This window comes from Condylostylus longicornis, unplaced genomic scaffold (assembly GCF_029603195.1).
Source record: "Condylostylus longicornis isolate FDR11 unplaced genomic scaffold, ASM2960319v2 ptg000084l, whole genome shotgun sequence".
Lineage (NCBI taxonomy): Eukaryota > Metazoa > Arthropoda > Insecta > Diptera > Dolichopodidae > Condylostylus > Condylostylus longicornis.
This window is the reverse complement of record NW_026578052.1, coordinates 8,354,843-8,370,455: the sequence shown is the minus strand read 5'-3', so window position 1 is coordinate 8,370,455 and position 15,613 is coordinate 8,354,843. Positions and strand designations below refer to the sequence as shown.

Below are 15,613 nucleotides of genomic sequence, written 5' to 3'. Positions count from 1 at the left end.
TCTTAACTCGATTTAGGCGATTAGTGCAAGTGCACATAGCTACCATTTCGAGTTAGGTCATGTGTGAATTCGACAATAACTCCGGCTACAACAGTCGTAGAACCATCAAATTTTGTGAGCATATGAAACTCAAAACGGAGAATTCGCTGGTAAACATATCTCATTTTTGTCTTAACTCGAGTTAGGCGGTTTGTGTTTGAGGCCACTGAAATGTAAATAGCAAGAGGATAATTATCTTAAAAAAAAGAAGAGAAAATCAACAAAACTACAATTCACAATATTCTTGATTTTAACGTTAATCAACATAAAATCGTAGTAAAATGTAAAATTTGTTTTTTTAAAATAACAACCAATCGCACTCAAAAAATATTTTATGCGAAATTTTTTTTTCTACTCATACAAAAAAAATTTTGTTCAAAAAATTTTAAAACAATGCAATGTTTCTGTGCAAATTTTATAGGTTAAAATTTAGAATAAATTCTACATTCACATAAAGTATTCACAATGGGTATATTAGGAGTATATGGTAATATTGGCGTATACAGTGGTAAAACTGGCTTTTCTATAACTCATTAGAAAAATCAGAAAATTTTAGTAAAAAATTGACTTAGAAAGGTCATTGAATGTTATTCATATTTGTTTGGAAATTAATTTGTCAAGCTCGTTTTAAGCTCATCGAATTAACGCACTACTTTTCAACCCAAATGCGAAATTGTGATTTGTGTTTGTTTTTACTTGTAATTAAAATAAAAGAGCTACAGTTTCTTTCCTGCTAATTATACAGAAATCTATTTCTATTTATCTATTCCTTCTATTAAGTAGACTGTATTGGATCAGAAAAACCTTTATTTTGTGCTGAGAAAGTTTATAAAAACTTTGCTCAAAATAAGTAAAAACCAGCTGGTTTGAATCGACTGAATTGTACCTCGACAATATAAAAACTTGCTTTTGAAATATTTAGAATTAATTAGCTTTCATGGTTGTATGGCAGTTTACCCATTCTAATTTTACTCAAACAATTAATTTTATTATTTTTTCAAAAATTAGATTTTAGCTTTTGAGTTTGTAAGGCTATTACCTGAACCTGTCAAATCGTTCCACAATAACCTAAAGGATATGTGTGACCAATAATTGAACATTGACTGCCTAGTCTATTGAATCTTATTTTATTATTATTTCTAATATTTAAAATTAGCTTTTGGAATTGTTTGGCAGTTACCCGAACCAATGCAGCATAATTCGACACACATAAACAAAATTTAATATTTATATCTTTATTAGTTTTTGAAATATTTAAAAAAATCTGTTTGAGTTGTATGACAGCTATCCGAATCCATTTGACTGGGTCCAATTAACAAAATAATTTGTGAAAATTTGGTGGCTTTTGCTTTATTCGTTATTCCATAATCGTGTGATCGGACATACGGGCACACGGACGGCGACTCCTTCAAATTTAAAAATTACAAATTCCATTATCAAAGTTAATACATATAAGTACCGTTCCCGAAGATGCGGTATCTGATAAATATCATACATATGTATCATTTTAAAAAAATATTGCATATATTTGGGTGCTAAACTTAAGACTGATATTGAATTTTTTGAGTGTTAAAGTCCAATAATATCAAAATTGAATCTAAAATTTATTCTTTCAATTAAATTTATTACATTTCAAATTAAATAATTTTTAATTCTGTTAAGAATACCAACACTATTGCTTAAATTCAATTTTTCTTAAAAATTTTTTAAATTTTTCAATTTTATACAAAAATTATTTTAAGTGGCTATCCAATACTTCACTTTTAAAATGGAAATATGATAACTCCTACCATAAAATTTTGATATCAATTATCAATTATGAGAACTTGTGTATATTATATATATATATATATAATATTCTCATTATCAAAATCTTAATGAAATAATTACCATAAGAATTTTTTGAAAAGACTCAAGTTTTTATGAATAGTTGAAGTCGAATCAAAAGCTATGTATTCTTTGATGTATAAAAGATTTTGTTTTTTTGCAAATGATTCTATATAAAAGTGCCATTAAAATATTTTAGTATAGAAATTTAAGACGATTTTACTTTTAAAATCACTTTTCATTTTCAAAAACTAATTTAGAAAATTTTTTTATTTTTTTTTAGACAATTTGAATTTTTTTCTCTTTCTCAAGTATATTTGCTTTCCTCGTTCTCTTTTAGAAATGTCTAATTGAAATTTTCTAAAATAATTTAATAGAATGATTAAATAGTAATTAGTAGCAAAATATAATTAGATACTTTTATAATAGTAATTTTTCTTTTAGAAGAATAACTCTTTTGAAATCCTTTAAAAGAATTCAAAAAAAAAATTTTGAATATTTTCGACAAAAACATAAAACTCTTAATTATTTTAAATGGGTAATTGGTAAAATTCTGCAAATGGTTATACATTTGGAAAAGTTCAAAAATAGTTTAAAATGTAAAAGTGAATTTTCTTTAGTAACCTTAATGAACTTATTGAATAATAACTTGCATACTATTGCTATAATACTATTGATATTTCACGGCATATTGAGTTCAAAGAATATAAAAGGCGAACTAATTTCAAGGAACGAGGGTTAATATAGAGTAATAAAGTTAATTTTTTGTAAATTATTAAAAATCAAGCCATCTATATAACATTATAATTAAATTAGGTTATTCTTAGTAAATCAGAGAGTGCTATTCAAGGCATAAGTAAATGTATAATACAATTTTTTTATCTAAAATGAAAATTACAGCAAATATTGGGAAATCTGTTACCCAGTATATTGTATAACAGAAAAGAGTTGCTATTGCGCATCTTTTATTCCAATATTTCTTAAAAATCTTTAATTTTATGAGTTCTCTAATTCGACCAGTTTGACCACCATTTTGTTATTAAAAAGCTTTGGGAATTGTTTGCCAGATTTTGTTAAACCTAAAAATATGCAAATTTTTAATGATATCAGAAATGAATTTTAATGCAAGTACTAAATTTTCTACTAAATTATTTTTATGTAAAATTTTGAATTACAAATTATTTTTAAATATATTAAAAATTTTTAGGATTAATTGTGGCTATTTCAAGGATAGCCATTAAAAAATTAAAAATGTATTTTGTCTATTACCATTATTGTGGTACAATATTTTTGGTTTCTTACTTTGATTTATATTAAAAAAAATCTTAATTCAAAACCTTTTAGTCAAAAATTTAAATTTATTTTTTTCCTCACTTTTTTTTCCTTGCACTTTTTATGATTGCAAATTTGTTTTTACTTAAAATAATTTTATTATTTGCCACTAAAATCTATTTATAGATACTTGTGAGACCCTGAATTTTTTATTGCTCAATCGTTAATTTAATACTCCCCTTGTTATATGCAAAAATTTTCAATTTGAAGAAATTTAGTTTCAAATTTTTTACATTGATAATTTTTGCCTTAACGTGCTACAACCTCCACCAAAAGCTTCGTATCGGAAACGGTAACTGGACTGCTGTGGAACTTACAAAAACAATTAGAATTTTTTGAAATTTTTTGAATAAATAAGCATACATACGAAAACGTAAGAATTCGGTAAGAAAATATTTAAGCAAAATTATTATTAAGCCATTAGAACTTTGGCAGGCCCCGATGATACGCAAACTGTTATTCAACTATTCTACTGAATACGCCCTTCTAACTTAAAATTACTGAGTATAGTGGAGTATAGCACAATCTTATAAAACAGCAATAATAAAACTTCCTTCCTCACAATCCAATTTTTCATTTAAATTAAATTTATTTATATAAAATTAAATGGACAATTTATTCCCTCGTGATTCTAATTTTAGAATCGCACAAATTCTTTATAAACGCCTACAACAAATTTTTTAATTTATTTTAGTTCAAAAGGAAATGTAAATTTCACGTGGATTATTAAAATACCGTCATGTTTAATGTTTCAATGTAATAGAATTTTCATTTAATTTTTCATTAGAATTCAAAAATAAAGAAACCGCAATTCCAATTCAAATATTAGAAAAATTAAATAAGATTAAATTGAATTTCATAAATTAATCTTTTTTTTCGGAAATATGGAATGTTAATTCTAGAATTATTGAAATCTAGGTTTTAGAATCATTTCCTTCTTAGAATGATGAAACGTTCATAAAAATTTGTTGACTTATCAAAATTTTTATTTATCTTTCGCTCCGAAACGTGAACTGTGCACCCACAGTTGGCTTCAGTTCCTTTTCAAAGTATCTTCAACCGGTATGCTCTCACTGTCTTTACCTTAGTTTACCTAAAAATTAGTTTTTTTTTTCGAATCTTTTTTATTTTGTTTCGCTTTTCGTTATCGTTGTCTTAATTTTTTCCTTTCTCAATAATTTTTTTATAATTCTTTTTTTAAGTTATTTTTGTTCTTATAAAATTTTGTTTTATAAAACCTAAGTAATAAGATAAAATAAAATGTAAAAAAAGAAATTTTGTAAAAAAAAGTACAAAACAAAAACGATCATTTTTTATCGTTACACGTTATTATTTCACGCTATCTTAACGCTTATCACAGATCAATTGGAATCCATCTAGGACATTTAAGGTATATAATTTAATAGAAAAAAAAAACAGAAACAAAAGAAAAATATTGTAATACACCCATTTTATCAACTTTAACTATAAAAAAAAATCTCAACATGTAAGATAATTAAGACGAAGGTAATGAAATCAAAATGGAGTAAACATGATGTTTTAATTAAAAAAATTTACGATTAAAATGTGTGGATAATTTAAAATAAGAATTTTTTACGATACTATTTAAAAAACATCTCTGGACTAAATTTGATTTTCTCAATTGGCAGCTCAATATTCGCTCAAAATATCTATTGCTAAAATAGGAGGGGACTAGCGCCCTAAGATGAGATTCAAGTATTCAATAATTATTGTTAAATTATGTTAAATCAGGCTTGTTTCTGGTGATTGGCGCCCTAAGATGAGTTTAAAATATTCATTAAAAATAGTTGTTGCACTCAACTTTTTACGTTATTTTTCGTTCAGCTCAACAGGGTCCTGGACGTTTGCAAATTAAATTTACCAAATTAGGTTTGTTTCTGGTGACTGGTGCCCTAAAATGGGGATAAAATATTTATTTAAAATAACTGATTTGTCCAACTTTTTACGTTATCCTTCCTTCAAATCGACTAAGGTTTGAATATTTGTAAATTCAGTTTGTTGAATAAGATTTGTTTATGGTGACTGGCGCCCTAAGATGGGATCAAGGTATTCATTCAAAATAGTTGTTGTGCTCAACTTTTTACGTTATTTTTCCCTCACCTCAACAGGGTCCGGGGCGTTTGGCAGTATAAATTACTGGACTAACCCTAACATGCGGTTAAATATTTATTCAAATTAATGGTTTCGCCAAAATTTTTACGTTATCTTTCCTTTAAATCAATTAGACTTTGGACATTTGCAAATTCAGTTTGTCAATTAAGATTTGTTTATGATAGCTGGCGCCCTAAGATAGGATCAAGGTATTCATTCATAGTTGTTTTGCTCCAATTTTGAGTTAATAATTCCAACTCCACTTGATTCTGGACGTTTGCAAATTGGTATTGTCAAATAAGGTTTGTTTGTGGTTACTGGCGCCCTAACAATAAAATTAGCAAATTATTCTGGATTTTTTTCAAATAAGCTGTCAAGTTTTATATTCCTGCTTCCATATTTTTTTTACATCCGACCTATATGTACTTCATATTCTTAAAATTTTAACACATTTAAACTTTACTTTTATGCAATACATATACAAATAATTTAAAACGAAAAATGAAAATCTCATTATGGATTTTATCACCTTGCAACCCTTTTAAAAATAATTTCTACCGTATAAAACATTATTGTTACTCTTAAATTATTAAAAAAAAAAGAAAATGTTTATTATTACGATAATAACATATTCCTTTTGCTTTAAAATCCATAAAAACTTGGAAAATTTTTTAAAGTGTTGATGGATTCTAATTCGTTAAATTATTATCCTTTTTTTTCATTATAAAATTGTGAATTGCTTTTTATGAATACTAAATGTAAAAAAGAGAAAATTATTTTTTTAATGTTAGAAAACTGCTATTGTTATGCTTAAGTGCGCATATGTTTTGTGTATATAAGTATGTACATGTGTACATAGAATAAATACTGTTGTAATAGTGAACTTCAAAGTAATTTAATTTTAAGCTTTAATCTTTTGTATATTTTAGTCTTAATAACACATTTTAATTCCTTTTTGTATATACACTTTGTGTTATACACTTTCAAATAACTTTGAAGAGAAACAAAAAGCAACATTTCCTCTTTATTTTTATTTTAGTTGCATAATGGTGTTGTTAACTGTTTATTATTATTAAATATATGATAAAAAAATAAAATTTTTAACAAAAATAACATTTAATGAAATGTCAAGATCAGTCCATTATAAATAAAAATTTATCATTATACTCGTATCATGCGATATCTGTGCTTTTTTGTAAAAATTATTACCAGTTTACTCAGATATTTTGGCAAATAATTGAAATATGACAGAAATTTCTTCAAAATGTGTTAATACGAACCTCTAGGTCAGACGGACATTCAATTTTTAATTTTACAATTTTTTTTTTTTTCTCCACGGGGACCGAGGTCCCTAGACCCCACTCACGTCGACTCATAGGATCTTTTGTGATTCCTATCCACCGACATTAGCCCTATTCCTAGACCTCTGACAAACCGCAGTATGGCAGCAACATGAAGCTGCAAGATCCTCACCGGGGTCACAAAGCCCCCCCCCCCTCCCCCGAAGCACTTCAGCAGTAGGCGAGCAACCGCCTCGCACTCACACAGCAAGTGCTCCATGGTTTCGTCCCCCTCCAGGCATAAACGGCAGACCTCATCCGCCACCCTGCCCATCCTTTTCAGGTGGACCTTCGTGAGGCAGTGTCCAGTGAGAATCCTCACTAATAACGCGCCGTCGCCTGCTCAGCCTTCTGCCACCATATGACAGAAGAATAAGATACAATTGGTCGAACAATTGTAGTGTAGGTCCAGTAAACCATTTTAGGTCTAAATCCCCACGCTTTCCCAACCAGCCTCGTCGAAGCCCTTAGAGCCCGGGGGGCCCTAACTATGACTCCATCAAGATGAGGTCCCCAGTTTAGTCGTTGCTTTAGGATTACTCCCAGATACTTGACGTCCTTGGACGGCCCAATGTTTGTGACCCCCATGAGCAACGGGCGTACATTAAATTTCCGTCGCCTAGTAAATGGTACAATGACTGCCTTTCCCGGGTTAATGCCAAGGCCCTCTACCTGCGTCCAATCCCGTATGATGTTTAGGGCACCTGCATTCGGTCAGCCACGACATCATCGTGCTGGCCCCTCACAACAACGACCAGATCATCAGCATAGCCCTGTACATTATACCCGTTATGAGACAGCTTGTACAGCAACCCGTCCACCACAATGCACCAGAGCAAGGGAGATAGGACCCCACCCCCCTGCGGGCAACCACGCATGATCCGCACCGTAATCTTGGCGCCTCCCACCCTGGCGGTAACATTTCGAGGGCCCCCTCAACATCCAGGAAGGCCGCAAGGGCTATGTGCTTGGTCTCCAGCGCCTATTTCTTGGGTGAGGCGGTGCAGGGCAATCTCGGTTGACATTCCCGCCCGATAGGCGAACTGCTTTCCGTGCAAAGGTGAGGTTCCCTCCATTGTGGCCCTCACGTGCACATCTAGCATCTCCTCCATCGACTTCAAGAGAAACGATGTCAAACTTTTTGGCCGGTATGACTTCGGGTGAGTGTCAGGGCGATTGGCCTTCGGTATGAATACCACCCTCACCCTCGGAAGCGGAACCAAATCCTCCATGCTCTCTTACAACATGGCGGGGTAGATTCCATTTCCACCAGGGGACTTGTAGGGCTCAAGGGACTCCACAGCCCACCTGACCCTCTGCCTGTCAAAGATTCTTTCAGACAGGCTCCCAACCCGGCTTCTCATCGCTCCTCCGCCCTCCGAGCTGATTCCACAACTCGCCTGTGATGTTTGCCTCAACTCGCAACCCGGAAAGTGCGTCCTAAGGAGAAGCATGGCGGTCTTCTCGGCATTGTCAGTGAAAGAACCATCTTTAGAAAGCGCCTTAAGCAGACGGGAGGCTCTGGGGAGCTCTTGAATGTCCCCACAGAAGGTTCGTTATGTCTTCCTTTTAGATCTGCGAATCCCTTTGTTGTATTCTATGAAAGCCCTGTGGTAGCTCTCCCACTCAGAGGTTTTTTTTGGCCCTATTGAAGAGTTTCCTAACACTCCTCTTCAACCCAGCCAACCTCCCATTCCACCAGGGCAACTCCCTTTTAGCGCTTTGTGTTCTGACCGGGCAGCTTTCCTCGAAGAACCGGTTAAGTAGGAGGCAGAGATCATTGTTGACCTCGTCCAGCAGCAGAAAGTACACTGAGGCACATATTAACCTCTGACTTCCACCTGTTTGTTGAGCCTCAGTCTCCACTGCCACCAGGTCCCTTGTGATGAACTCTGGAATTGGAAAAATTTTTATAAATTTATTAAGCCACAATGCGGCTCTTTCTATTTTCTCTTGGTTTAAGTTTTACAATTACTAGTTGATTGTAAAATCGTTGCGCGCACATCAAAGCAACTAAACCATTACGTCAACTTACATTGCATGTCTGCGCCCTTGAATATAGACCTATGGAATACAAATTAGCAAACAAATAGGTGCGAAACTGAAAATTGCATGTCTACCTGAGTACTTAAGTATTGCTTCCTTCTTTTCAAATTTGACCTTCATTCCATTCTCGTTTTCTCAAACGATTTAGTTACGAATTTTATACCTGTCAATTGCTTACTAGGGTTTCATCTGGTATTTCTCCGTGTTGCAGAAATTTGACGGGTTTTGGTCTTTCAAATTGGTTGCCGTTTCCGGTTTTCACTCACTTAAAATTTTAGGTTTTATTAATGTAAAATTATAATCGCAAAATATAGAAATTTTGCTGCCGATTTCTTGGCTTACCGAACGAATTAGTCCGACTAATTTTAACACTTAATTAAAATGATTGATTGGAACAGCTTAATGTAAAATTTTTTATGCTGTACTTAAGAATTTCAATTTTACGAAAACGTGGGATCTGGTTATTAAAAGTAAAGTTTAAACTGTGTTTTAAAACTATTGTGTCAATTTCCTTCTGTACATTAAAATTTTGTCCTGTCCGGATCCTTATATTTTCTATTCTTAATTTCAAATTAATGCAGTGAAATTTAAAGAAGTTTAAAAATTTGATTTATCGTTTATTATAAAAACAGTCATCTCAATTCTATGGAAATTTTCCAAAACCCAATTGCAATTTTTCAGCATAATAATTGAAAAATTTTGAAAACTAGTCTTTAATAGTTGTTGTAGAAAATTTCGAATTTTATTTCTCTTGGTCGAAGCAGGTGTTTGACTGCAAATAGTGAAACAAGCATTTGAACTCTGTTGTAACACAATTTTGCTGCCACTTTCCGCTTTTAATTGGTCAAAAATTGGGGATTTTGAGATTTTAGGTACATTTTGGCTGAATTTCATTGCCGAATGAAGAATCTAAGAGTAACTAAACCAACTCTATATATTTGATTAAAATTTTTTTCTCCATTTTTAATATTTTCAAAGAGCCTCATAATTTTGTTTTAGTAGTTACCCTAACATTTTAATTTCTTTTGATAAAACAACAAAAGTTTGTTTTTGTTTTTTATCAAGGGTATTTTCTATTTTCCTAGGGTTTTTTTTATTTAACTAAATACTCATTATTATTGTTATTATATGATATTAGATTTTCCATGTAGACACAATATGGGTGATATTTTGTTTTTATTATGTCAAGGATAACAACTTATAAAAAAAAGAACGGAAATTAAAGTAACAATACACACACACACAAAAAATACATGGGATAATGAAAATCTAAGAGAAAAATGCTTAGTTAAAAACGAATAAATTGTATTTGTTTTCAAGCTGCACAATAATAAGAACAAATATCCTTGTCCAACACCAAGATAATTTTGAAAAATTTTTAAACACGTGCCATATTGCAGCTGTTTTCTCTACATTTTAAATAAGATTTTCATATTTTTTGTAGCAATATTTTTCAATTTTACTAATTTAATAAAAAAACAATACAAAATGGCCCAAAAAATAAAATCAGAAAATTTTGGATATCCTTTTTATTCACGTCTTTTTACAATTCAATGTTGCAAGGTTAAAATTATTTAAATAATGGAATAATAATAAGGAAATATGAAAACAAAAAAATTAAAATTTCATATTTTTGCATTCAAAAGGCTCGTATTCAAATGTCCTTAAAGGGTTCGACTACATTTTATAGTTGACAATGCTTATGATACTCTGAAAATTGAATAATAGGAAAAACATTGATTATTTCACTTCATTACAAATGTGTAAATATCACCATATTTGTACACAAACATAGACATAGAATAACTTTGTCTTTGTCATCCCAATAATAGGGAAAACCCTAAGGGAAACAATTATTTCCAAAAATTAAAAAGAAAAAATCATTGAAAATTATTTAAACTTGAAATGTTTTTAAAATGTAAAAATATAAAAAGAAATCCTGGTAATTTTTGAAGGTTTCATTCAACGTAAAATTTAATATCCTTTCTTATTTTAATTAAAAACTTGAAAAAAAAAAAAACATTTTTTTTAACTAATTCCGTTTTACTATGAAATAAATTCTAATTACATTCTTTTTTTTTTTGGTTTTTTTTCTTCCTTAATTACAATTTTCCTAATATTTCGGAAATTGTATGTATTTAGGAATCACTTATGTTAGGTAATGTTGGAACATTAGGACGTGGTGGATCACCTGGTCCAAAAGGTGATCAAGGTGAAAAAGGTTCAACGGGTAGACAAGGTGAACGAGGTATATTAGGACAGAAAGGTGAACGTGGTGACCCAGGAATGACAGGTGCCAAAGGTGATCGGGTAAGTAAAATTTGAAATAATTCCCATATAACATTTTTTTTATAAATTATTAAAATTAGTTGAAAGTTGAAACAAGAAAAATAAAAATTAAATTTGGCTTAGGTAAATCTAGAGTCAAATATTTGAAAAATTTAGTAACAACTTAATCAAATTTCAATCATAAGTTACTTATTGGTAAATTATTGAGATTCGAAATTTTCTCTATTTTCAAAATTTTATTATAGACGCAAACCATTGCTAATAATTGGTTTGTGTTTACGATAATAATATCTAATTTTGTACGATAAATATCACTATATCACCAAGTTATTCGCTTCTCAAAATAATTCCCAAACAGCTCCAGCAGGTCTGTTGAATGTTCCTTAAAATAAAGATTGATGATCTTTAATATAGAAAGAAATATAGAAAGTGGTGACATGTATAATGAGTGTGAGTAGAAATTTTTTAAGGGGTGGGGAGCGGGGGGGGGGGGGGGGGGGGGGAAATGCATTGAACACGCTGTAGGACATTTTTCCATGCAGTTTCAATATTAATTTTCATTGCAAATTTTTTATATTAAAGGTTAACCTAAGGAACTCAACTCGCAGATCAATAAATAAATAAATAAATGTTGGGGGTGCCTATATTAAAAAAATTAATTACTAAACCAACATGTAGTCGATTTTAAGTATAAGAAGGTGTAATTATTATTTTAAAACTTATAGGGTAATATTTCCATACTTTTGTATAGGAAAACACTCTTATACTCAATTTAATTATAATGTACATTTTTAAAACAAGAATAAAATGAAATAAAAAATTAGAAAAATTAAAAGTTTACTAAAAACCCATCAATCATTTCCTTCTAAAAAAATGCAAAATAGGGACGTGGGTTCTTATTTTCCTTTATTGTTTTTCAACTAAACTTTATTTTTCAAAACTTATACATAAACTTAATAAAAATTAACATTTTACATAATAATTTTCTATTATATCCAAACTATAAACCACTACGTGCTCATGAAGAACATATTTGTGTGTGTGCTTCTACTTATAACTAGAAAGCTAAAAAAAAAAACTCAAGTTTCTGTAATAGTTTTCAATACCTAGTTAGTTAACCGTATATGACATCAAAAAATGCCGTAAATATTTTATAATTTTAAAGTTTGAAACATGCATACATGTTGAATATGCATGTACAGATCTATGTCTATATCGTTTTTGAAAAAACACGCGTATATTTGAGCACTTTAATCATTGCTGTACATTTTTTCTGGCCAAAGTAAATGCAATAGAGATGAGTCTGAGAATTATTTTAAGAGGGGGTATGAAAATCGTACCATGTATGTCCGGACAGTGGGATGGCATTGTAAGCTCACCCATTGACCTATTTAACGTCAGTTTCTGCAATGTCAGGTTTATCAATAAATTCTCGTGCAGAGATGTAACTCGCTTTTGGTAAAAGCGTCGTCAGATCATAATAACGTTGATCCCAACTACATTCTACTGGACTCCAAGATTTTACTTGCTCTTTTATACAACAAACTGGGAATGAAGAGTCAGACAACAATCCAAAATAAATCAGAAGTTTCCAGAAAATCTTAAGTAAATATTATGTTTACTTAAGACAAGGAATTTATAGCAATTCCTTGTCTTAAGCAAACATAAGGTAAATTTGTGTCGCACAAGTGATCTGATCTCTCTCAGAGGGGACGATATTAGTGCAGTTGTAGGCGTTCTGACGGGCCATTGTCTGATTGGCGGGCATGCAAGGAGAGCCCCGCAAATGATCTTTGTTGGAGCTCCTGCAACGAAGGGGAGGGGGAAACTGTGACCCTCCTTCTATTATCATATTTCATCCAGGCAAAGATTTCTTGAGTCTTATTTCTTCTGGCTTAGCGAATGTAAGCGTTAGATGTTTGAGTCGATTTTTGAGGAGCTCCGGCTGGTTCGAATTAGGGACGGAAAAAGAAATATCCCACGGTGCCACAACGGAACAACAATCCCACGGTGTCTGTTGGCCTATGTGGACCCTTCGGGGGGTCGCGACAACCTAGCCTAATCTCACCTAAGTAAATATCATAAAATTAGTTTATATTACAAATAACACAAAACGATTATTTTTATAATTCAATTGTATTCTCATAAGACCACAAGTGTTCATGTATAAAAAAACTAAATCATGTAAAAATAATTAAAATATCCAACACGAACGGCTAGTAAAAGAACTGCCTATTTGCGCTTGCCAAAACAATTTTTCGTTTTCTCATTTAATTTATTCTGATAAATTAAACACTGTGTCAGCCAACTCAATGATTTAGAAATTTTTATTTAGCGTTTAAGAACCATTCTAACCGCATGTTTGCGCTGAATATCCATCGTATTATGCAAAAATGTTCATGAAACATTACTGTATATGTGAATTTGGTTACTTGTATGTGGACCAGAGAATAAAAAAAACAAAATACAATTTTCAGTTTAATTATTTTAAATTTTATAGACAAGCATGAATATTGAAATTTGATTGACACACAAGAATATTGCATGTGAAAATGGTTTAAAACTTTAATTTATAAATGATTCGAAAATTTTCAAAACCATTCAATGCATACTGCTATTGTAATTAATTACAATGGTATGCACAAGTATAGTTTGTTTAATTTTTTGAAAAATAATCAAAATCTTGATTCAAAGTCTATTTGATGGTTCGTTTTAGTCTGCAAAATTTTAAATTAATTTTCAAATCCTACTGAAAAAGTGGTCATAGCTGTAGTAGAATTTTCTAAGTAAAATATAATTAAAATATTATTTTAAGCTCTTCTCACATATACAGAAAAAACTTTGAACAACTCGTTGTATAACGTTAAAATTAGTCAGGAAGCTTCGCTTTCACATTTTTTGCTTACACTTAAAGTATTTAACATATGCTAAGATTTATCGGATATAGATGGTCAGGCAGAATACTTAAAACTGAAAATGTTTGCAAATATTAAAGATTATTTTATTAATTTTGAAACAAAATTTCAGGGGCATCCAGGAAATCATGGATTATCTGGTGCAAAAGGTGAGCCTGGTGCACCTGGTTTTCCAGGATTAGCTGGTGCACCGGGTGCGCCTGGAATTAAAGGTGATCGAGGATTTCCAGGTGAAATTGGTCCAGTTGGACCACCTGGGCCACCAGGAACTGTGATATATTCTGATCCAAAAACAAATATAACTGAATGTCAATGTCAACCGGGCCCACCTGGACCAATTGGTCCAAGAGGTAATATAAATATCATACAAATTATTGCTAAATCTCTTTTTAATTATTTATAAAATGATTTTTAAATTTTCTTAAATTACAATTTAGGGCCGGCTGGGTTTGATGGTGAACCTGGAACATCTGGTTTAACTGGTATGCCAGGTGTTAAAGGTGAAAAAGGTGAAAAGGGACCACGAGGAGTAGCTGGTCCAAAAGGTGATAGAGGTCCTGAAGGTCCACCTGGACAACCGTTTTTCTCGGCTGATATGGCTGTTAATGGAACAAAAGTAAAAAGTTGACTGATCATTCTAACAAAAATGTAATATTTCTTATTTTTTTTTTAAAGGGCGACAAAGGAGAAAAAGGAATGCGTGGAAGAAGAGGGAAACCTGGTTCACCAGGTCCAATTGGGCCACCTGGAAAACCGGGCCCACCTGGTGAAGCTGGAACTGGTTATTCTGTAAGTAATCTGTTTTCCTTTTCATTTTGTTTTTTGCCAAAAAAAGAAAATAAATAAAAATTTTTCGTACTTGGATTAAATTTTTAAGAGAGCACTAATCAAAAAAAATTGTTTTTTTTTTTTCTTTATTTGCACTTTTTATTTTCTGATCTATTGGTCCTTTTTTTCTTCCCCAAAAAATAAAAAAAAATACATAAACTAACTCAATAACAAAAAATACAAAAAATCGAAAAAAAAAATTTATATCTTCGTTCATATTTTTTTATCTGATGAAATCCGGTGACCTTTTTTATTAAACACCTAAGAATAATAAGGTAAATAAGATTCAAAAAAAAAAAGAATAACAAAATTAAACAGACAAAATATCCTACTAAGAAGACCTTAAATGGAAAACGCATCAGTTGAAGCTTTTCTGATGTTAAATTGCACAAAGAATGTTAAACAAGTAAAAAGAATTTTTGAAAGACGGAAATGTTCTATCAATGACCGGGTTCAAAAACGTACTATAAATTGCCTGGCATATTGAGAACAACAATGACTGATAAGCATAACAAACTGCTCTTTCTCTTCCCTTCTCTTCAGTATTTTTAAAAAAATATTATAACGCCTTTGTAGTACGATTTTTAGAACGACTACATAGAAAGCGGAAGGTTGATGTTTTCAATGTAATACAGAGGAGGTAAATTTTTTTATTGAAATTCGTTCTCATATTTACTCTCCTCTCCAGATTATGCTTCCTGTCTTTAGCGCTCTATTTACACTATTCTCTTTTGGTGAATTTGAAGTTGAAACTCCGAGTGAGAACTCTTTATGTACAGTGAATTTTCCAAGAAATTTGGCGAATGTGACAGTTTGTTATTGAATTATGCCGAATTCGCCAGATTTATTTGCAAGCCCGTCAAAAATGAAGCGAATTAAAATATG

The 15,613-nt window shown here is 31.2% G+C and overlaps 1 protein-coding gene across 6 annotated transcripts in view; it reads left to right on the top strand.

The window, feature by feature from the left end:
- The window catches only part of LOC129613459 (collagen alpha-1(XVIII) chain), a 197,403-nt gene that overhangs the window by 69,296 nt on the left and 112,494 nt on the right, over positions 1-15,613 (top strand). For all 6 annotated transcript variants that reach the window (XM_055527539.1, XM_055527536.1, XM_055527538.1 and 3 more), the window contains 4 exons: positions 10,839-11,006; positions 14,013-14,250; positions 14,338-14,516; positions 14,576-14,689. In XM_055527539.1, the coding sequence (XP_055383514.1) occupies positions 10,839-11,006; positions 14,013-14,250; positions 14,338-14,516; positions 14,576-14,689 (699 nt within the window). The remainder of the gene's footprint in view (positions 1-10,838; positions 11,007-14,012; positions 14,251-14,337; positions 14,517-14,575; positions 14,690-15,613) is intronic.